This window comes from Trichechus manatus, unplaced genomic scaffold (genome assembly GCF_000243295.1).
Source record: "Trichechus manatus latirostris isolate Lorelei unplaced genomic scaffold, TriManLat1.0 scaffold00024, whole genome shotgun sequence".
Taxonomy (NCBI): domain Eukaryota; kingdom Metazoa; phylum Chordata; class Mammalia; order Sirenia; family Trichechidae; genus Trichechus; species Trichechus manatus.
In genome coordinates this window covers 10,271,227-10,294,988 of record NW_004443960.1, presented here as the reverse complement: position 1 = coordinate 10,294,988, position 23,762 = coordinate 10,271,227, and the positions used below count along the sequence as shown (strand labels likewise).

Sequence of the window (23,762 nt, the reverse complement as noted above, 5' to 3'; positions counted from 1 at the left end):
GCTAGGTCTGCGGAAGACCAGCCTCAGCTCCCTCGCCTTTTCCATCTCAGGCCACCTTCTCTGTGCCCCACAAGGCCCAGCACCATACCTGGCACTTGATCATCAGCCAATAATAAATGGCTATGGGATGAACTGATTGTATAATACTCATGAACATCTGAATTGCCTCTTCAATCACAAAAAAATCACATAAAACATCTTATACTCACTCACTAAACCAAGCACGTATTTGGTACTTCTTTATGAAGAGTATCCTATTACATTTTGTTCTCTAAAAAAGATGGCGAACTGTGAAATATTGGTGACTCTCAGCTACCTGAAACATTCAGTCCAGAGCCCTGGACCCCAAGCTTCACTGGAGATGGTGATCACGCACAGGGTGATGGAAGAGCGCGGCACAGAAACCGCATGGGGCCTGGGACTGGTGACAATGGGCCACCACATCGCCTCCTGGAGCCTTGGCTCCTTCCTCAAGGCAGAGTGTGGATGGTGGCACCACCGTGCTCTCTGGGTTATTATGAGCACTAAATGAGGCGCTGGCAAAAAACAGGTTCACATTCCATAAAGTGAAGCAGCATCCCCCACTTCCGCTGGCCCAGGGCGTCTCTTGCACACCAGCCTCGTTTCTAATCCCAACAAGTCCAGCTCATTCCCACCGTAGGCCTCAGACTTGAAATACTGGAGGCCTTGACCATCTCAGCACCCGTCCCTGCCCCACCCCCTTCTCTTAGCAGGGCTTGCTTCTTATCCTTCAGTTCTCAAGTACAATGTCACTTCCCTCACTGTCACCGCCCAAAGCTGCCTTAAACTCCTTTCACAGACCCACATATGCAATCTGGGATGCCCCGCACACGTGTTTATGGTCTGTCTCCCCCCTGGAATGTCAGGACAGGGCCTTGTCTGTCTGGTTTGCCCTGTGTCCCTGTGGCCAGCAGAGCGCCTGCCTGGAACGTGTGGGTACCTAACAGGCAGTGGCAGGAAGGCGTAAAGAAGGGTGAGCAGGCAAGCCAGCCTGGCACACAGCCAGCACTCAACAGATAACGCTACTCCAAACAGGGAGAGACTCAGCCACAATTAAAGAATCACCCAGAACAATGTTACTGAGTAAACACAGCCCTTGAATGTGATCATTTCTTCTCTCTGCCCACAAAGCTTTCAAATCTGTCTGAGTGCCTGACTAGGGCTACCACAAGGATCTCCTGGGGTGAGGTTATGAGCATCCCAGAAAGTGGCCAGTGGGCAATTACGCTCAGGCCAGATTCCTCTAGGGAAGCCCCGCTGATCGTCTCCTAGGATGAATTACACCCCTGCCGTGTTTACTGCCCTCAGTTATAAAATGAGTGATCCCTTGTCCCCCACCCCCTGCTGTCGTTATTTCTGCTGGAGCGCCTGGAGAGGGCAGGAGTCAACCCGTGTGCAGCTTCCCAGCCTCCTAGCAGGCAAGCAGAACCAGACTTCCTGGCTTGAGGGCTGGCACTGACCAAGACTGGCTGTCCTAGTCTCATCAGAGTGAAATCAGTGCTTGGCTCGCTCACTGAGGAGAGAAAGCTAGAAAATCTAGAGACTCATTGTTTCAAGACAACCAGTGTTTACTACGCTCTCCATCAGGACCCATGCTGCACATGGAGGAAGCAAAGATGAGGATGAGCCTGTCTCCCTCAGTGAAAACTCCCAAGTCCTTGGACCCTCACTCCCTTCCTGACCTCATCTCCTACCACGTTCCCCCTCACTAAGCTGCCTCACTGTTCCTCCAACACACCAGGCACACTCCTGCCTTAGGGCCTTTGCACTGGCTGATCTTTCTGCCCCAAATGATCTTCCCTCAATATGGACATGGCTTGCTGCTTCACTTCCTTCAAGTCTATGTGCACACGTCAGCTTCCCAACGAGCCCTACCCTGGCCACCCTATTGAGTGACACCACCCACTTTCCTAGCTTCTGGCTTCCTAGCTTCTTTCCTCATCTCACTTCTCTGCTTTACCTCTGCTTCTGTAGAGCACTTTTCACATTCTAACATGCTGTCATGGTTGCTAGTCATTTCATTGTTCCTCTGCTCCTCCCACTAGAATGGAAGCTCCTGGAGCTCAGGGCTCTCTTTGTTTTGTGCACTGGTGTAGCTCCAATGCCTAGAACAGTGCCTGGCACACAGCACATGTCCAGTAATTATCTGTTGAATAAATGAATAAATAATACTGACCCAGGTTCGAGAGACTCGGAGTCTGGTTAAAAAACTCCAATGCCCTCCTAGTGAAGTGAGCAGTATCTGGGGTCTTAAAAGCTTGTGAGCGGCCATCTAAGCCACAACCATGCGTCTTGACTCGCCAGGAACAAAACAATAAGATGGTAACAAAAAGCACAGAGAAGAAAGAAGTATACAAGAGCCACAACCTCATCTACCCTGAGACCAGAAGAACTAGATGGCGCCCCGCTATGACCACTGACTGTTCTGATCAGGGTCACAATAGTTGGTCCTGGATAGAATGGGAAAAAAAGTATGGAGCAGATATCAAATTCTTAATTTAAAAAAACACAAGACAAACTGGAACAGTAGAGAACAGAGGCCTCCCTGAGACTACTGCCCTGAGACACTCTTTAAACCTAGAACCAAGCCTAACCCAAGATCGCTTTTTAGTGAAATAGAGGAGTGGCACACAAAATAAAGGATATTACCCACAAGAGCAGTGTCCTACTTAAGAAAACCATCAGTAGGAGACCAACAGGTCAACAATTTCTCAAAAGTAAAGATGAGAAGGGGGCAGGGAATCTAGAGTACTGAGAGGGAACAAACATACTTATGGTAAATATAACTAATGTCACTGAAAAATTTGTGTGGAAATTGTCAAATGGGAATCTAAACCTGCTATGTAAATTTTCACCAAAAACTCAATAAAATATTATTAAAAGAAAACTCCAATACTCAAAGGGGCCATCCTGGTAATGAAAACTAACAAAGCTCCAGGGTGGAGACACGAGAAGTGGTGGGCATCTCTTTTTTCTGCCTCCTACCCTCCATTGTCCAGATTTTAGCTGAAACCTGGAAGAAGTCACAAATGGCCCAGTGCAGACTAGGGAAGGGCGTCAGTCAGTGTGTGCGTGTGATACGCCTCCCACCACAGAGCACTCTGCAGCCTTGGGGCCATCCCAGTCCGTTCTGTGGCATGCTGCAGAACAGACTCTGGAAAGCAAGCCAGGGTCTGAGTCAGAGGGCCTTCCTCTCTCACCCACACCTGCCCGCTCTGTCCACTGTTCTTCCCCACTGGCTTCTCCCTAGGGTCCCTGGTCCTCTCTGGCCAGCTGGACCAGGTGCCGCCCTGGCTGAAGGCTGCTCCCTCCTGGAGTCACAAGCCCACGGGACTCACAGCAGTTGGCTAGCCCCACCTTCTGCACTGGCAGAAATGGGGGCGGAAATTGTTTCCAGTGGGTATCTCATCTACAACAATGCCCTCCTTCACATCTGGAACGTGTCTGCCCTCTAGAATTTCTTTGATTCCATCAACTCCTCTTATACGTGAACCAGAGCTACCACACTCAACACCTCTGCGGGCGATAATGGTGCCCTGGAGCTCTCATCCCATGGAGGGAATACGGGATAGACCACAAATAGCCACGCACAAAGTGGAAATACACATTGAGTTCTATTCTTTTGTGGGAATCTTGGCTACCACACCAATTAAGGGCCTTGATTTACAGAAGTCTATTTTTTTCCTTCTGTGTTCACAACCAACTCTCCCAGAAGCCTATTACCACTTTCAGGAAGAAGAATGTGTGCGCTTGAGAAGCAGCACTGATTAACTGGGGGGATTCACGAGTGAGGTCAAGGTCACTGAAAGACACAGGGGACTCTAATCCTGGCTGGAAGGGGGATATTCTGCCTGACACACTCCGTGCATGGGAGGGAGCCTTGGTTCATGTCTAGTTAAAGCCTGGGTGGGAAAGACAACCCAGCAGCAGCAACGAGGGGACTCAAGCCAATGATGAATGCTCTGAGTCTGCAGACACATAAGCCCAGAGAAGCAGGGCTGCTCCTTCCCCAGCTACTGGCTCTGCACGCCACAACCTGGGGCAGTACTGCTCTGCAGAGGATCTGGCTACTTGGAATGGCAGGTGGCATGCAGAGAAGGGGTGGCTGACGTTTTAGCGGTGTGCTCACTCTTTTGGATCCCCAGAGAATCATTTGGAGATGAACGCAACTGGCTAGATTAGAACCTGGAGTCTACAGAGAGAAGGTCAATGTCCTTATTTTGGGACAAGCAGGCCTATTCCAATCCAGAATCCCCAGTCCCCATTCTCAATTCACAGTCAACCAACCACGCAAACACATGTTAGCTGGTTAAGTATTTGCACTTCCCAGAGATGAAAGCTGGAGCCAGCTGAGTCAGAGGACACAGAACACACAGAGGGCTTAGCCCACTGCCAACAAACAGCAATGTTTAATATTAGAGCTGCTGTTGCTATACTCAGCCCCTTTATGTTTTCTGGAATCCGTGGGTGACACAACGGTTAAGTGCTCAGTTACTAACCCAAAGGTTGGCAGTTCGAATCCACCCAGAGGCTGCTTGGAACAAAGGCCTAGCGATCTACCTCTGAAGGATCACAGCCACTGAAAACCCTATGGAGCACAGCTCTGCTCTGGCACACATGGGGTTGCCATGAGTCGGAATGACTCGTCAGCAGCTGGTAATAGTTATGCCTTCTGGACCTGGTATAAAGCCCCTTCCAGAGGGGAGCTCTGTGCGCCTACGTGGTACTCAGGTATCGGGTCGGCTTACCAGCCCCAGAAGGCAGGTCCCAGGTAGGGGGTGTAGGACTGTTCTGCAGCTCAGAAACGAAGATTTTTATAATCAGAGCATCTACTGTTTATGCCCCTGATGTGTGCTAGGCTCTGGAATGATCAACGTACACTGCATTTAATCCTCACCACAAACCCACGAGGAAGCTGCTGTTACTCTCATCTTCAAGGTGGATAACATGTCCTAGTCACACACACAGGGAAATCAGGAGCCAAGATTTGAGCCCCCTTGGTCTGGCTCCAGAGCCTACCCTCTTAACCCTCCCTAAGCCTGCACCACGGGTGGGATGTGGAACAGCACCCATAGTTACCCATCCAGCACTCCTTCCCCCAAACCCTGCCTCTGAGCAAACAGAAGGCGGTACATGAGGGAGAACCATCAAGAACATCACGAGAGACCTTGTGACCCCGCCATGCGCTTATCCCGCGTCTCCTGTGGCCAGCTCACGATGGTGCTGGTTTGCAGAGATCTCTAAGACATGGCCCCTTTCCTCACGGGGCATGAGGATCCCAGGAGGGCAGGAGGAGCCGGGAGGGCAGGGGTGGTGTCTTTCCTGTGCACAGCGGCACCCTTAACCTCCCAGCACAGGCACATAGACGTCTGCTGAAGGAACAGCGAAAGAATTAACAACTAAGAAGACTATTTATACAAACCCAGGATGAAAAATAAAATCCCTTTAAAAAGAAAAGTACCTACAGGTAATGATGCAGATCCCATAGTCTAATTGCTACATACATTCTGCAAAAGTAATGAGATGTTAGCAGTTTCAGAATTAGTGTCCTCTTACTCTATTTCCCCAGACGAGAAACACTATCTACTCTGCATTAGAGTTATAGCAGGAACTATCCCTCAGCAGGAACCATATGATTTTAATGCAAAGATGAATTTCAATTAGACATTTATCTAACCATGCTGATGTGTTTTAAATTTAACCCTGAATTACAGTCCTTTCAAATGACTGTGTTCTCCCCTCAGCTTCTCTCTCTTCAATTTTGGTTTGGTTTTGTGAAAGGTCTGCTGGTAAAAATGAAGCAATACCAGTAACCTATCTACAAATTACGGGAAGGAGAAAGTAGGTTAAAAAAGACCAACAAACTTAAAACAAGTCTGATCAAACCACATCCGAGTTAGACAGGAAACAATAGGGAGACTGTTCTCGCTCATAGGGAAGGAAGGCAGGTCTTACCATGACTATTGTCAAACAAGTCACATATGAGAGTCACCTTGCTCTCTTCCTGAATTTCAATTGTGGTCACCAGAATACAACAAGCTTCTATTTCGCACATGAGGAACAGCAATAATCGGAAGTCGAAAGTCGGCACTTTCATCTGGTTGGCCATTCCCTCCCCCATTGCATTTTCCGTTTAAACGTCCACCAAACGAGTGGTTGTTTCCCACAGGCCGCGTGTGTGTCTATTACCATAGAGATTGGAACTTTATCCCAGAGCAAGCCTTCCAGAGCCAGAACAGATGTCCTGCGCACTCCCTCTGCTTAGAGGGCTCAACAAAACTGGTTGTCCTAAGTGAGACGCCAACACGTTGTGTTGCTGTTAGGCGCCATCGAATCAAGTCCGACTCATAGAGACTCCACGCGACAGAGCAGAACTGCCCCATATGATTTTCTAGGCTGTAATCTCTACAGGAACAGAACACCAGGTCACTCTCCCATGGAGTCACCAGGGGGGTTCAAACCGTCAACCTTTCATTTAGCAGTCAAGTGCTTAACTGTTGTGCCACCAGGGCTCCTTCAGAGGCCAATATAACCTTCTGCAATTTGCTTTGACTAAAATTGTGAACCCCACATATCAATGTCAATATCCTGATTGTGATGCTATACTGCAGTTTTGCAAGATGTTACCATTGGGGGAAACTGCGTAAAGGGCACACGGGATCTCTCTGCATTGTTTCTAACAACCACATGCAAATCCACAAAAATCTCAGTAAAAAAATTCAATTAAAAAATTGCACTAAAAATAGAACTATCATATGACCCAGCAATTCCACTCCTAGGTATATACCCAAAAGACTTGAAAGCAGAGACTCAAAAAGAGACTTGTACAACAATTTTCATTGCAGCACTATTGACAATAGCCAAAAGTTGGAAACAAATGTCCATCAACAGATGAATGAATAAACAAAATATGGTACATACATACAATGGAATACTACTCAGCCAGTAGGAGAAATGAAGTCCTGATACATACTACGGTATGGATGGAGCTTGAAGACAATATGCTGAGTGAAATAAGCCAGTCACAAAAGGGCAAATATTATTATTACCTCACTTATATAAAAAGACAAGAAAAGGCAAATGTATAGAGACCAAAGTTTGTTAGTGGTTACCGGGGCCAGGAGGTAGGAGGAAAAGGGGGATTAATGGTGATGGAAAAATCGCATTAAGGGTTGCACAGCCAATTATTGTAATTGCTGTCAGTAAATTGTACACCTATAAAAAGTTGAATTGGCAAGAGTTGTGTGATAGATATATTTACAACAACGATCAAAAAAAAGAGTAGCTGCTGAGGCTGCTTATGTACAACCAAACACCTCATGGGATTGTGTTCTTTGGGTTGGAGGTTTAGGGTTGTGGTTTCATGGGACACCGCAGTTAATTAGCCTAATAATGTGTTTAGTTTAGTGCTTCTGTTCTACTTCTTAGTTTGTTGAGTAGTGCCCAGGGTCTTAAAAGCTTGCAGGTGGCAATCCAAGGCAGAGCAATTGGTCTCTATTCACCCGGAGCAACAGAGGAAGGAGAGTCAGGAATAGGAAGAGATTATGGAATATGTGGCTAATTGCCTCCATGAACAACTGCCTCCTTTGCCATGAGACCAAGAGAACTGCATGGTGCCCGGTTACCATTACTGAACATTTAGATCAAAGATTCCATAGAAGAATTCTGATCACAAGAGGGGGGAATACAGAACAGAATGTCAAATTCCCATAGACTCTAGACTTTCTGGAGCCATGGAGATGGATAAACTCCTGAAACTATTACCCTGAGATAATCTTTAAACCTTAAACCAAAAGTATTTCCTGAAGTCTTCTTAACTAAACAATAGTTTAGATTACTAGTATAAAAGATCTGCCTTGAGCATTTTGCTCTTTTAAGAACTTCTACATGGGACCAAATCGACACCACCAATTCAAAAGATCAGATAGAAATCTTAGCATGCAGTAAGTTTATGTAAATGAGGGAGGAACAACTCAGAAAAGCAGGATGAGAATGGTTGCACAACTCAAAGAATGTACCGTATTTTTACACAAATAACGTATGCCGCCTACATTTGTTTGCCAATTGTGCCCGCCCCCAACGAGGTATTTTCCTAAGTGCCATTACACCAATTTTTTTTACATGTTGCTGTAAAAAAAAAAAAAAAAGCACTTATGAAAATACTTCGCAGGGTGGGGAGGGCACGGTTGACAAAAAAAAAAAAAAAAAAGACATTAGCATAGTACACTTATGAAAATACCTCATGGGAAGGAGGGCATGACTGGTAAACAAACGCAGAAGGTGTGTGTTATCTGTATAAAAATATAGTAATCAATGTCACTAAACTGTACATGTAGAAACTGTTGAATAGGTGTATATTTTGCTGTATATATTCTCAACAACAACAAAATAAATAAAATTTAGGGGAAAAAAATGAACTGAGGGGAAAAAAATTGCAAACCCCAGAGCCCCAATGATATCTGGGTTTACTGCTTGGAACACCAAGTCTAACTTCAGCGCTTAAGTGTCATACAGCAAGACATTCTTTGACATTCTTAGGAGCTATCTGGTGCTCTTGAGAAATCATGCCACAAAAGACAGTTGAAAGGGACCCAATACATCACAAATTTTTATTCTGGAAATGTCCTAATTTCACCATCATATTTGAGAGACAGTTTTGCTGGGTATATAATTCTTGGCTGGCAGTTTTTTTTTCTTCAAGTCTTTATATATGTCATCCCATTGCCTTCTTGCCTGCATGGTTTCTGCTGAGCAGTCCAAACTTAGTCTTATTGTCTCTCCTTTGCAGGTGACTTTTCGTTTACCCCTAGCCACTCTTAAAATTCTCTCTTTATCTTTGGTTTTGGCAAGTTTGATTATATGTCTTGGTGACTTTCTTTTGGGATCTACCTTATGCGGGGTTTGATGAGCATCTTGGATAGGTATCTTCTCATTTTCCATGATATCAGGGAAGTTTTCTGCCAAAAAATCTTCAACAATTCTCTCTGTATTTTCTGTTATCCCTCCCTGTTCTGGTACTCCAGTCACTCATAGGTTATCTCTCTTGACAGAGTTGCACAAAATTCTTAGGGTTTCTTCATTTTTTTAAATTCTTCTACCTGATTTTTCCTCAAATAAGTTGGTGTCAAGTGCTTTATCTTCAATCTCACTAATTCTAACTTTCATTGCCTCAATTATGCTCTTACAATTTTCTATCGAGTTGTATAATTCTGAAATTTTATTGTTAATTCTCTGGATTTCCGTTTGCCATCTCCCTATGGATTCTTGCAGCCTGTTAAATTTGTCACTGTGCTCTTCTCTAATCTTCTTAAGTTCCTCTATTGCTTTGTCTTTATGTTCCTTGGCTTGGTCTGGTGTTTTGCCTGATCTCCTTCCTGATATACTGAAGAGTTTTGTATATTAATCTTTTGTATTCTACCTCTGGTAATTCCAAGAAGTTCTCTTCCTCCGGAAAATTTCTTGATTCTTTGTTTTGAGAGCTTGCTGAAGCCATCATGGTCTGTCTCTTTATGTAATTTGATATTGACTGTTGTCTCCGAGCCATCAGTAAGTTATTGTATTTATTTATCTTATGTTCCCTTAGCTTCTTGTTTTGTTTTGATATGCATAAACAGGCTGCTCATGCAAGCTAGTTTGATTTTTGGCGCCTTTGAAGCTCTAACATCCTGTCACCAGGTAGTTAGATCTGTTACTAGGTATGTGAGCCCAGGAGTCTGTTTACCTTTCTTGTGTGGATTCAGCTCAGGTGTCCAGGTAGTCGGTCACCAAGTGTGTGGTGCAGGCTCTCACCTACAGTCCTAGACAGGCAGGGGTAATTGGTGTAGGCACAAGTATCTGGCTGCAGTAGGGGGTCATGAGCTGAGCAAGGCAGGGTGCTGATGGCTGCCCAAGTGTCTGGGAGGAAAGCATGTCCCTGTTCTCTAGAGCATGCAGGTGGGTGGGTTTTCCAGCCAGCCTGTGGGCACCCAATGTTGTTGGCTGTAAGGACTGGGTGCACCACCTATTCCTGGACCCCTGTTTCAGGTGGCTAGGTGGTGCAGGTAGAGCCACTAGTCCTCTGGCCCCTGATGTGGGTAGGTAAGGACCCTGCTTAATGGGCACAACAGTGTCAAATGTCACAAACCTCACACTTCACCATATAGCTGAAACCACCGAAGTTAGACTTTAGGTATATACCCTGTTGTACTGTGGTAATGAGGGCCTACGCTGTTGACATGGGCCCACACAGATCTATGTGGGGGTGAAAGGCATTCAAAGTCTGTGGACCCTTTATGCCCGTGCCTAGGCAAGGGAGCTGTGCCTACCCTGAACTCCTAGTTTAGGGAAGACAGCAGATTATTTTTTCCCTGTTTGTTAATTTGTTCCATCCCCAAGGCCAGGAGAATGGCTCAGGGTGCATGACGGGTCCTACTTCTGGCCCAGGAGACTCAGCAATCGCTGAAGCCCAGGCCAGGACCCGGTGCAGAGTGGGGGGGGGAAGGTAAATGGGAGTGAGGTTTTTCCCAAAAGGGGTGTTTTTGATCTGCGCGGTAGGCCAGACACGAGCACTTATCTTGTGCCAGTTGAGCACGGCTTTTCACTGGTTCTGGATATCTGAGTAGACTCTCTGCTGCTGTGTCTCTCCCAATGTGGAAAATGCCTTCGGAGAGCCATTTCTTGCCTCACCGCGCACGCTAGTGGATCTGGCCTGAAGGGTACTGGCTCCCGCAAGGTCAGGTTGGCAACTCCTCGCTGCTTCCAAACAGTCTCTCCCTCCCCCTGCCACTCAGTCCAATTCCTCAATTTTGCCTTTGATGTTCAGGGTTCCTAGACTGTCATATAGAATCAATTCACTTGTTTTTTTGGGTCTTTGTTGTAAGAGGGACCACCGGAAGCATCTAACTACTTCGTCATCTTGGCCTCGCCTCCATAAATTTTTATTGATGTAAACACAGTGTAAGGAGCCTGGTGGTGCAACAGTTAAGCGCTTGGCTGCTAACCAAAAGGTTAGTGGTTCGAACCCACTCAGAGGCTCTGTGGAGAAAGATGTGGCAATCTGCTTCCGTAAAGATTACAGCCTAGATTACTGGGCAGTTCTACTCTGTGACATAGGGTCACTACGAGTCAAACTGGCTCAACAGCATCCAACAACAACAGTGTAAATTAGTGGGCTGGGGAGACAGAGTAAATTTAACAATAAGCACATGCCTTGGCTGAAGAAGGCTGCCTCTGCAAAGCTACCTGCAGAATCCTGTGCACAATGTGGACCAGAACTTCCAACTGTTCAAGAGAATTCAGAAATTCTGACTCTCATGTTAAACTTCCTAAATTTTAAATGTCTACAATTCATGTAATTTACTTTCATGCACTGTGAGGACCAAACCTAACAGGTCTGAGGGCCAGGTTGCTGCCTGTCAGGTCCTTGCTAGGCACTTTAAATATATTTTCTTCCCATCCTCACCAACAGCCCTCTGAGTAGGGCTTACTCTCTATGTTACAAATGGGTGAAATAACATGCCCAAGGTCACCCAGCAGGCAGGGTGCTTGGTGGCTGTGGCTGGAAGACTTGGTGATTCTGCTGAGTAGACATTCCATCCTTCACACTTATTCAGCAAAAGCTAGTTTAAGAAAGTTGCAGAGAAATATCTCCAGCCACATAAACACTGAATCAACCGCGTATTTTCCAGACCGAGCCTTGCCATGGGACAGACCACAGTGGAAGTCTTTCCTGGACAACACTTGCCACTGCCCCCTGGCCACCCACAGGTGAAATCCCCTCACCAAACACTACATCCTCCCTTTATTTGTATATCTGATCAATGATTCTCTCTCCTACTAGACTGGAAAGCTCCATCGCGACAAAGAGACTTTTTATATTTTTGTAGATCCCCAGAACCAGCACAATGCCTGGCCCAAAGAAAGAGCTTAAGAAACACTTGTTGAATGAATCAATAAAGGGATAGGCTAGACAAGGGCCATGAAAAGGCCCCACTCAATTCAGCTGAACCAACGCCACCACCACCAAGGACAGAAAGTTTCTGGGAACCTTTACAGGGACTCTAATGCTCCCCTGAATAGCAAAACGGCCCGCCCAAACCATTATACGCTGAAAAACGAGAAGGGCAGGGGCATCTGGTAACTGTACTCCATGCGGTCCAGGCCTCTCAGGCAGCAGGATCACATTCCACCCGCTTCTACAGACATGGGAACAGAGCTGACTGCCCCAGGCGAGCCTGGCTGTTTTACCTGTATGGGTACTGCCAGAGAACGTGGCTGCAGAAACAGAACACTCGTGAAACCAGCCTTTGTGTAAACACGCTATGCTCACCTCAAACACGTATGCTGAGCCCATACTACAGCAGATACATGACAGACAAGATACCTGTCATGAGGGGCTCAGAGTGAGAAAGATCCTGGACGAGAGAAAACCAGGCTGTGGGTATGGTAAGGGCCCAGGTATGGAGGCAGAAACACAGGGGGCTGGATCAGTATTAAGGTAGCCTGTAGCTCAGGACACCATGTGGGATGGTAGGAGGGAAACAGAAGTGATATGCAGGGGTCAAGCTGGGCCAGTCTCTGGAGAAGTCGTCATATTGGTCATCAAGTGTTTTCCATCAGCGATGTACAAAGTGCAACCTGTAGGCTTCTGAAGACCACAAACATGCTCTGTTTAGAACACAGTTCTGTGAGAATTTAGAAACTGGGAGATTTTACATAAAAATGCTGATTTCCATCTTCTCTGGCAACATGAGAAGACCTGGCAATACCGCATCCGCATTCGTACAAAGCAAGTGCAGGCCAGGGTGGAACAGCACAATGAAGAAGTGTATGAGTCCAATTTGCCACAGTCCCCACCACTCCCTACTGTCTCACACAAGTCTACTTCATTCATAGATGTTCCCTGTCCAGCTCCTGTAGATATTTGTGCCATAGAGTTTACAAAATACTTTCCCGCATACTCTCTCAATCTGTCCCAATATCAGTGTCTCAGAGATACTCAATCTGAAGCCCAGAGTGGCACAATTCCATGTTCAACAACATATGATCAATCAAATCCACTACTAATACCTAATCCCAGATATTTCTGGGTGCAAACTTCAAGACTCTGATTAAAAACCAGTCAAGTCGATTCCCACTCCTGGTGACCCCATGTGTGTCAGAGTAGAACTGTGTTCCATAGGGTTTTCCGTGGCTGGCCAGCTGATGTTCCATCATTGCTGTATGCTCAGAGTGATGATTTCTAATTTTAGAGAAACACACACATTAACAAAATGAGTGAGGGCTTCTTCTCAAGGTTGAGAAACAGTGCCAAAGCTAACAACTTACAGAAGTTCTCTGAACATCCTGCTCAGTCTTAGCGTGCATCTCAGATGGATCACCGTTCAGAATGACCTCAGCTAACGAGTTTACCAGGGGTGCATGATGTATAATTAGGAAGACCTGGTGAAAAAGAAGAAATGGGACTTGCATTAAACTGTGCAGTTTTTCAACCTCTCCCTTCCTTGATCTGAAACAACAGAGCTGGGCTACATATATCCTGTATTAAGCACCAATCACCATAATACAAAATCCAAAGAACGGGCCACATTTAGGAGAAATAGTTGCCACTTTTCCCCTTGTGAGGTCCGTCCCTCCCTCAGACTTATTTGGCTGGCTGCTCTGCACCGGAAGGAAGCACATTAAAGAGAGACTATCCTTCATGGCTGGCTGAAGCCAAAACCAGCTGAAATGGAGCAAGATGGGAGAGGACCAACCAAACCAGCACGCTCCTTCCTTTCCACAAGCATTTTCGTGTCAAATTCAATTATGGTTAAGACCAGAAGGCACCATCTCAAACTTCAGTTATGCGGGAACAAGGGTGGGCAGCCTTGTTCCAGTCAAGGACTTGGCAGAGGGTGGGTTACACGGATGCCATCAGTGGAATGGGCTCCAGCCTCTGTGGTGGGTTCAGCACACTGGGTCTCACAGCAGCTGTGAAAAGTGTGGAAACCATGGGGCAGAAAAGCCCCACCCACTACGGACAGACCCAGTCACGCCAGGCTGCACAATCAGAAGGCACTGGGCTGTGGGATGGCCCTGCTCCACCAGCCTATTGCACAACATCCAGAGACACAGCTTTAGGAATCAGGGCATTCAGAACAAGCGAGCAGAGCTGGCTTAGACACACCTGCTACTCTGCTTTGAAATGTAAAAGCAACAAACTGCAGAACAGTGTGGGGTATCAAACCATTTGTATACGAAAACGGTGTGTATATGTGTGTAAACTTTGTATTTGTTTATATACGCACAGAACAGGGTTCCTCAACCTTGGCATTACTGACATCCTGGCTGGATCATTCTCTATTGTGGGGGGCTGTCCTGTGCAATGCACGATGTTCAGCAGCAACTCTGGCCTCCACCCACTAGCTGCCAGTAATACCTCTTCCCTCATTTGTGTCAACAAAAATTGTAGAGACATTGCCCAGTGTCCCCTGGCGGGTAAAACCGCCCCTGGATGAGAAGCACTGGCATAGGATGTCTCTGGAAAGACACCCAAGAAACCCCACCTACAGCTGTCTTGGGACAGAAACCAGCAGACTGACCAAGAGTGGAAAGAAAACTTGACTTTCACCTCTTTGAACTCCAAGCTTTCAAATTTTTTTATTAAAACAAAATTTTTTTTGTTGTTGTTAAAGAAAGTAAAGGCAGAAACTGGTAACACTAGTTGCCTCTATGGAGTGGGACGGGGTGCCTAGGGACGGGCGAGGGGGAGACTCTTCACTATATATGTCATTCTGTACTGTGCGAATAGGGTGAATACATGTTCAAAAAATAAACACAATTCAAACTAAACAAAAAGGTGCAGGCAGAACAGCCAAATGTGGCACCTACCTGAAAAAAGCACACCTGTTTTTAAAATCCCAGGGAGACTCTATCACGTGATCAAACAAGAGGCCCACGTTTGGGGCTGCGGCAGGCACTCAGATGTCAGCTAGCGTGAGGAGGACGCTTTCTCTCACCTTCATCATGTCGGAATTACCGCCATACTCCACTTGACCACAAAACCAAACCCCAGATCACGGACTCCCCTCATTCCACAAATATTTACTGTGCGCCTTGGAGGGATGTTACCTTCACGGATCGCTTACTCCTGTCTTTTATTCAGTCCACAGTATTCAATGAGCACCTACTAAGGCTCAGCAGACAAAGGCGATTCATGCCTGTGGACACGGTCTCTGAGCGGGGAACAGCGGTGAGAGGGCACGGTGACTGCGCGGCTGTGGAAATGTGTTCGGGCCACGATGCCTGTCCTGTTCTTGTGGCTGCAGCAGGCCAGTTTTAATGTTTATTAATGTTGTTAATATGACTTTTATTGGTTTTATAGCTGTGGTTATAATATAATTTGTATGCATGTTACATTTGATAGTGATGTGGGGGCCTGTGGGGGCCTTAAGGACAAGGCATTTACACCTGATTTTTTGTTTTCATACATTTAGGCAACATTACAATAAAACTAAATGGGAATGCGGAGCGGGGTGCAGATTTTTTACATTTAAAGGGGGTCTATCACTCAAGTTTGAGGAATACCAAATTACAAGCTATGTTTTTGGGGAGACAATGAAACAATTAACTAGGTGCCTGAGCTTCTGGTCTTTCATGAAGAAAACAGAGGAGATAGGCGTCTCAAAGAACGGCCTGGCCCCCTCCTTTGAGTGCAAGCATGGGGGTGTGAGGGAGCCCCTGCCCCTGCAATGCTCGAGAGCCGAAAAGGCCCTAAGGATGCTCCAACGGGATTCCTGTGGCCGTGCAGCTGACCTGCTCAGTCGTGCCAGACTCCCAGAATCCCAAGCAGGAGGAGGCGGCAGACAAGGCTGCCAGGAGAAGCTGGGGTTTGTGCTGAGCCCTGCCACACAGAGGGGCATACAGAGAAAACACTGCTCCCAGGGCAAGGCTCGGGATGCGAACAGTGACCAGGCCACACTGCATCCCGATCAGCCTACCCACTGGGAGGAACCATGTCGGAATCTCTCCTCAGGCCAACCGGAAACTCTAAACAGCCAGGGGATCAAGTTAGAAGGACCTGCTCTGAGCAAAGTAAATAAATCCCTATGCCACTGCAGAAATGGAAACAGAGCTCTGCTCACACATTCGACTACTTGACAGTCTAATGAGATGGCTCGAGAGGCTGGATTGCCCGTAATAAAAATATTTTTATAGTTATGTAACTTGGGTCACCATGGAGTTTTTCCCTTCTTGTAAATATTACATAATTACGAGAAGGATGCACACTTGTTTAAGCGGGGAGGCAGACAAACAGGCTCAAGACACAGATCTGGGAGCTGAGGTTCCTACAAGATACCTTCCAGGAGGCAACGTGGGAGCTAGAACCATGACAAAAGCCTTAAAAAACAGCCTCATTAGAGGACGTGTGTTAAATCAAGTTGCTGTTTGACCACTCTGCACACATGGGGTCCTGCAGTGTGGAGCTGATTTCAGTAAGTCTCTTTCACGAGTGAATAAGACTCATGCAGCCCACATCTCCAAGATACGTACGTAGTTGGTGCACTCCCTCATCATTCTGGAAACTTCCGTCCCACTGTAAAAATCAACTGCCTAAGTGCCAGGTTTGATTTCTTTTTCATTACATTTCTCTTTATATGTCTACCCACTCCCATGACAAGGATACATACCACCTGTATTGGTGTCTAGAACCTAGAATTCCCCTTTCTATTTATTGTTATTTTCTTTCAAGTTGGGGGACACAGGGAGAGACAACGGATCAATGTGGCCTGGGAGGTTTCTGAGAGGCAGCAGTGTTCTAAGGACCCTCCACGTGTGGCAGGGACACAGGTGTGTGGTCAGCATACCTGGGAGAGAAGATAGAGAGAAACTGGCAGGCTGATTTTCGGGCGTTCTCCTCCCTGGAGAAGGTTGGGGAGAAAGAGAGAGAGGTCCACGTCACACAAGTGAGCAACACAAAACAGATGAAGCCAAGGGAGCTCCCTGTCCCCAGCTTCCTCCGTGACCCTGGGGCTGCCCTTTCCCTGGTGCAAAAGTCCACTCTGCAAACTAAACCCACAACCCAATTCCACGTAACACTGTCTGCAAGGGCGTTGCTTTTCCATTTGGGAAATCTCTCATTATTTAGTCACAGGTTAAAGGCTGGGCCAAAGAGAAGAACTTGCTCCTTAAATTATCAAGAATGTTGATTTCCCCCAGCTGGGGGGCACAGGAGCACCCAGAGGGCCTGTTCTCAGGAAGATTTCAGAACATGAGGACAAGGAAAGGTTTGGGTCACTCTGGTCTCATTTGCACTGAGCTTCAATGTGCCTCAGCTCACACCAAGCCTGTGAGGGATCTGTAGGACCAGGGTTTTGCAGTCTTGTTTTGAAACCAGGGCTTCGAGCCAGTTCCTTCAGGTTCAAAGCCCTGCTGAGAATTTGCATTTCTAACAAGTTCCCAGGCGATGCTAATACTGCTGGTTAGGGACCAATTCTGAGAACCACCAGTACAGTAGCGGTTCTCAAATTTTATTATACGTAAGAATCTCCTGGGGATCTTGTTAAAAGATTCTGATTCAGTGTATCTGGGGGTGGAAATGTAAATTCTCAGCAGGGGTTCGAACCAGAATGAACCGGTTCCAAGCCCTGTTTCAAACAGGCTGAGAGAGGTTAACTGCCTTGTCCAAGGTCACACAGTTAGGAAAGGGAAGGCACGACTTGAACTCAGGTTTGAGAACTCCAGTTCTCTTACTTTTTCAACATCCCCCAAGAGCTGCCACTGGTACATCTAATAAGGGCTGCAGTTCTCTTTTATTGACTTATTTTTAGCGAGAATCCCCAGGTTCCATCTCCAAAAGGAAAACGATACCCCCATGGGAAACAGAAGCAGAGGACCAAACCCCTGGAGAGGAAGCCACTGGGTCTGCGCTGCCCTCCTCTCTCTCACACACACATGCTCTCTCTCACGCACACACACACTCATACTCTCACATACACACTTACACACTCACATACATACTCACACTCACACATACACTCTTTCATACACTCACACTCTTACACTCTCACACATACACTCTCTCACACACACACACTCATACACACACACACTCATAAACACACACACTCTCTCACACACACACACACACCTGGAAGACACTGGGCAGAAGGCTCCCCTCCCTGAAGTGGCATTTCTCTTGGGGGGATCCAGAACCACCAGCTCAGAATTACCTGCAGGGCAGGTGAAATATGCAGGTTTCTGGCCCCATCCCAGACCTACTAAACCAGATCCCTGAGAGGAAGACGGGACCCGAGAGTCTGCAGAACACCCCCGAAAGACTCGAGGCTGGCTGAAGGTGGACAATCACTGCCTTGCATATGTTCCTAAGTATAGGTGGCCATCACTTCCCATCCCGCTGAACAAGTCTGGTCGCTGTCTGCATCTTCTCCAGGTCAATTAGCACCGGCCACCATCGGGAAAAGTTACCGGGGATGGAGACACCTCAAGGGAAGGATGCATGGAAACCAAAGACCTAAATTCATGAAGGTTTCCTGTTTCCTTCTGATGTCAGTAATCACCTTCTCTCATTCACTTACAGTCTACACACACACACACACAGTCTCTCTCACACATACTCTCACACACACTCATACACACATTCACACACTCTCTCACACATACACACGTATACTCACACACACACTCATACACACATTCACACACTCTCTCACACATACACATGTATACTCACACACACACTCACACACACACTCACACACACACTCTCACACACACTCACACATACTCTCACACACTCTCTCTCATACACACACATTCACTGACACAGGAAATAAGAGGAAAAGAAACCCAGTGTGCTTTGAAAGGAACTTCTCAGGCTCCAAGCCTTGGTCCCCTGCAGAGCTCAGTCTTCTTCACGGTGACTGTGCTTCTTCCCAGGACACACTTTACCCTTTTGAAGATGCCTGAGCCAACAGGGGCAGGAGGCCCAGCCCCACCGTGCAGACCCACCTTGTCCTGATTCTCCAGCGAGTACACGTAGAGGGGCAGGAAGAGCCTGTTGAGGAGGTGGTCCGTGAGCACATCGTTGAGGAACTCACAGTTGATGATGAGGATGTCATTGAGATAGTGCAGGTGGTCCAGGTGCTCAGCCACCAGGTCACTCAGTTTCCCTCGATTCCGGTGCCTGCAGAGAGAAACAAACTCAGCCAGAAGCCAAAGCCCAGAACACTCAGGCCAAAAATCAATGGCCTGGGACTCAGGCCACTGGGGGTGCATTCATTCAAGCAATCAGTATTTGAGCCAGTCTCAAAGCAGCTACCCTGGCCCTACTGGTGGGAAACACAAAGAAAAAATGCGCAGGTCCACCACAATTGATTTCAGGGGACTCCTGGGGCCCCCCACCCTAGGGAGGCCTCAGTACAACTCACCCCGCCACCAGCACTACCTCAGTTCAAAACAAATGGGGTAAACAAAGCAAAAAGCAGCAAAACGGCTCACAGCAGGCCATTTCACAAGAGTAGCCACTGGCCAACGTGGCAAGATTCCTGGGCTCCCAAGATAAGCAGTATTAATGGAGCAATAAATCCTTGATAATTAAAATGCCCCGGAAGAGAAGAGCAGGCTTAGCAGCTGCATCCTTCCCACTGGCCCCGACCACGTGTAGGGCACAGGGAAGGACAAGACATCCCCCTGTCCAGTCCCTGCCCCAGAAGTTTCTGTCTCCTTGCAACTCAGCAATGGCATGCTGGGTGGGCCCCTCAGGTGGAATCCATCTCACACCACAAAATGGCCAGTGGTCACACCTGCACCACTCCCAACACCATAGCTCTCACAAAGGTCAATCTAGCGAAGGTGAGACGGTTTCTCTGTATTATTATTACTCTTACTAAAGTAAGAGATGGTGGTTTTAGAAAAGAGAAAATGAAAGAATAAAAAGTAAAAACAAAGAAAGAAGTCTCCTCCTATAATCCCACCACTAACAGGTACCCACTAAGAACATCTCGGTATTTAGGACCTTACAGTTTGTTTCTATATATTTATATTCTCTCCCTATAGTCACATATAAAATGCATGTGATCCATTTAACTATATACTTAAAAAAAAAAAAAAAGTAAAAACTGGATTAATTTTGCTTCTTTTACATAATTTTAGATAATTATTGCTCTATTACATTTTTAAAACGTTTAGTAAGTATTCATAGCAAACACGTGTTATAAAGCCTAACGATATAATAAATATCTATGAACTCACATCTTACCCAAGACCTAGAACATTTATCATGTTTTACAACTTCTTCCACACTTAATAAGATATTGTGAGCAACTTTTTTATATCAGGATATTTAATGCACCTCATTTTTTTTATACCATTACTTTAAAAATTATCAGAGTAACATATGCAGATGGATTTAAAAATCTGGGAGTACTAATTCCCTGATAATGAACACCAGCAGCTCCTGGCCCCGCCTCCCCACCAACCACTCTCAGAGGAGGCGGTTTTTACCTCTGATAGTTGTCTCCACAGGAGCTTCCTCCCCTATTTCTCTAAAATCTGCCTGGACTTCTACTTTGTGACTGATCCACTTGCTACATGATCTACTGACCTCCTGCTATGACAGGAACTCTTCATGTGCCCTCCGCACACTTTCCCCCAACGTGGTGGTTGTTGTTGGATGCTGTCGAGTCGACTTTCGACTCATAGGGACCTCATGTCACAGAGTATAACTTCCCCATAGGGTTTCCTAGGCTGTCATTTGTATGGGAGCAGATTTCCAGGTCTTTCTCCTGCAGAACCGCTGGATGGGTTCAAATCACTAACCTTTTGGTTCACAGCCAAGCGCTTTAACCACTGCACCACCAGCACTCCTCCAACAGTTATCAGTAATTGGTGTTGATAGACCCAAATAGGGAACTAGGTTTTCATTTCCTGCCTTGTATGGCTTTTTGTTTTTTCTGGAGCTAAGTGCCTCAGGATGTTCCACAGTCAGGATTTTCCACATCCTCACACGTCCTTATTTCTGCCAAATGCCCCGTCAGATCTGCCATCTACCTCTCCTTACTTCTCTCCCAATATCAGATTTAATCCTCTATCTAGCCCCCACTACCACCTCCAGGAGACATCCTTCCTGGATCCCCTTACCGTGCTGACCCATCCAGGTGTCCTCTCACCAGGCCTATGCAAAGCTCTCACACTGGGGCAAGAGTTCTCAACGGGGGCCAGTTTGCCTCCCAGGGGACATCTGGCAATGAATGGGCTAGCTGTGGTTGTCACAACTGGGGGTGAGGGGTTGCTACTGGCATCTAGTGGGTAGAGGCCAAAGATGCTGCTAAACATCCTACAATGCACAGGACAGCCCCCCCACAACACAGAATTAAACCCCAACTCCGCTGCCGTTGAGTCAATTCTGAATAGTGCCGAGGTTGAGAAATCTTGCCCTGGGGTTTCTATTCATCACTCTAGGGACAAGAATCACCATCTTAATCTTTTCTTTTCTTTCTTTTTTTTAACAGACAAAATTTACTGCAATATAATTCACACACCATAAAATCCACCTATTTAGAGTGTACAATTCATTGACTTTCAACATCTTCACAGAGTTGAGCAACATCACCACAATCAATTTTAGAACATTTTCATTACACATGATACTCATTAGCAGCTGCTCCCCATTTCCCCCCCTACAATCTCCCCCGAGCTCTAGGCAACCACTAATCTTTCTGTCTCTATAGATTTTCCTATTTTGGGCATTTCCTACAAATGGAATCATACGATGTGTGGCCCTTTATGTCTGGCTTCCTTCACTCAGGATGTTTGCAAGCTCCGTCCATGTTGTAGCAGGTGTCAGTACTCTACTCCTTTTTATTGACGAATAATAGTCCACGTATGGATAGTCCACTTTTTTTTTTTAAATCCTTTCCCCAGTTAACAGATCATCTTAACCATTTTATCAGCTGCCTAGTAATGGGTCAGTTTGAACCCACCAGCTGCTCCGCAGGAGATAGATTTGGCCATCTGCTTCCGTAAAGATTACAGCCTTGGAAACCCTATGAGGGCAGTTCCACTCTGGGGTCAGTCACTATGAGTCAGAATCGACTTGACAGCAATGAGTTTGGTTTGGTTTGGTTTTAGTAATGTGTACACCGTTTATGGGTGTGCCACACTTATTGACCCTCGTCCCTTCTATGAGGCACTTGAGTTGTTTCCAACTTTCCACTGTTATAAACCAGTGGGTAGAGCCTTTTAATGTATGAAGTCCATACTCTGCCTATGCACAGGTAGTAAGTTTTGTTCTAGTGCTTATGTTTCCTTACTGAAAACCAAATTCTCCCCTAACCACTGTGTCTACCTACTAAGAACCAGGGAAGGTCACTTACTCCTCATCCGTCTGCACACAGTTATCAAGTTCGATCACGTGGCTCCCGATGAACCAAACCAAATTGGAGAAGTAAGGAACGGCAGTTTTATCTCTGATATAGTGCAGCATGGCCTGGTTATCCACTGAGAAAATTCACGAAGGGGAAAAAAAAAAGTCAAGCTACCAAAAATAACTTGGGGGAGTTTAAAAAAAAAAAAAAAACCACAAAGAAAAAGCCCTTTACTATCAGCCTGAATCTTTTCTGTCTTTCCTGGAAATACTTGAAAATGTTTATCTTATTCATAAAACTGTACTTATCAAGGCAGTTCTGATGCTGTTTTTATAATTACTAAGATACATTAATTGGACTAACCATTAATAGCGCACTAAAGAGTCTATGATAAAAACTAGACCGTTCTCAAGCAAGTTTCCTGTATTTACATAAAAGGATAAGTTAAGAAAGCAGAAAACCAGAGGTTAATAACTTACATGACACTGGAATAAGGAACACAGGAATCGTCATTGAAGGAGAGGCAAAAACAGACAACAGTTAACAGGGTTAGGAACTGGGGTGATGAGACACTTCTCAGAGGGATAGGAGCTAGGGCGGGGGCATCTAAACAGAAAGACTCAAGTTAGGAGAGAACAAGAGAAAACAGAGAGCAGAAGGCAGCAGAACCTCAGTGTGGACCACGGTCGCAATCTCAGAAGCCTGCGGGATTGACTGAGGACTCAGTGCACGAAGCTGGCAGGCCCAGCGTGTGAACTGGGGAGCCGGGGCCTGGACCCCAGAGGGGGCAGCTGCTCAGCACAAGCTGATCACTGCCCTGCAGGGCTGTGGGGTCAGGGCAGCCAAATCTACACATTTTCAAGTCGGAAATCCAGATTCTTATGCAAGATCTCCCAATTTAAAAATACTGGCAACTATACTTTTTTTGTTTTCCCCAAAAAAACCACCTAAGCCAAATTAAAACATGGCTGAAGGCCATATTCGGCCATCAGGCCCCGAGTTTGCGACCTCTGGGTGGGTTCTGAGAAAGATTCTTAAATTTAATTCAATTCTAGAACTCAGCTGGGGTGAACCCCCACCCCCAGTGGGGGTCCTCAAGTAGTAACACCCAAACATGTCATAGTCAAAGGCCTTTGATTCCTGAAAATACAGAGTCCTAGCTAGAGTGGTGACTACAGGGAAAACAGCCCCAGCATCAGGCAGAGGACTTTCAAGGCAATGCCATGGAGGACAACTCCTGCTTGGGAAACTTGCATCTGAAGGATTTTCTCCTGCAGCCAATGTTTTGGGGATTAAGCACCTCTTGAAAGACAGCAGGAATTTGTTAGTGCTGGGCTCTGCAGCTGGTTGAGAATGCAGTATTGCCCCCTGCTGTTTGTGACACAAACTGCCTTT

The 23,762-nt window shown here is 46.4% G+C and overlaps 1 protein-coding gene across 2 annotated transcripts in view; it reads right to left on the bottom strand.

Annotated features, from left to right (window-relative positions):
- Nucleotides 1–23,762, bottom strand: part of CLEC16A (C-type lectin domain containing 16A) — a 210,759-nt gene that overhangs the window by 155,007 nt on the left and 31,990 nt on the right. For both annotated transcript variants that reach the window (XM_004373253.2, XM_023728464.1), the window contains exons 6-9: nt 22,377–22,500; nt 19,012–19,186; nt 16,848–16,901; nt 13,327–13,440 (exon numbers count right to left, since the gene is read on the bottom strand). In XM_004373253.2, the coding sequence (XP_004373310.2) occupies nt 13,327–13,440; nt 16,848–16,901; nt 19,012–19,186; nt 22,377–22,500 (467 nt within the window). The remainder of the gene's footprint in view (nt 1–13,326; nt 13,441–16,847; nt 16,902–19,011; nt 19,187–22,376; nt 22,501–23,762) is intronic.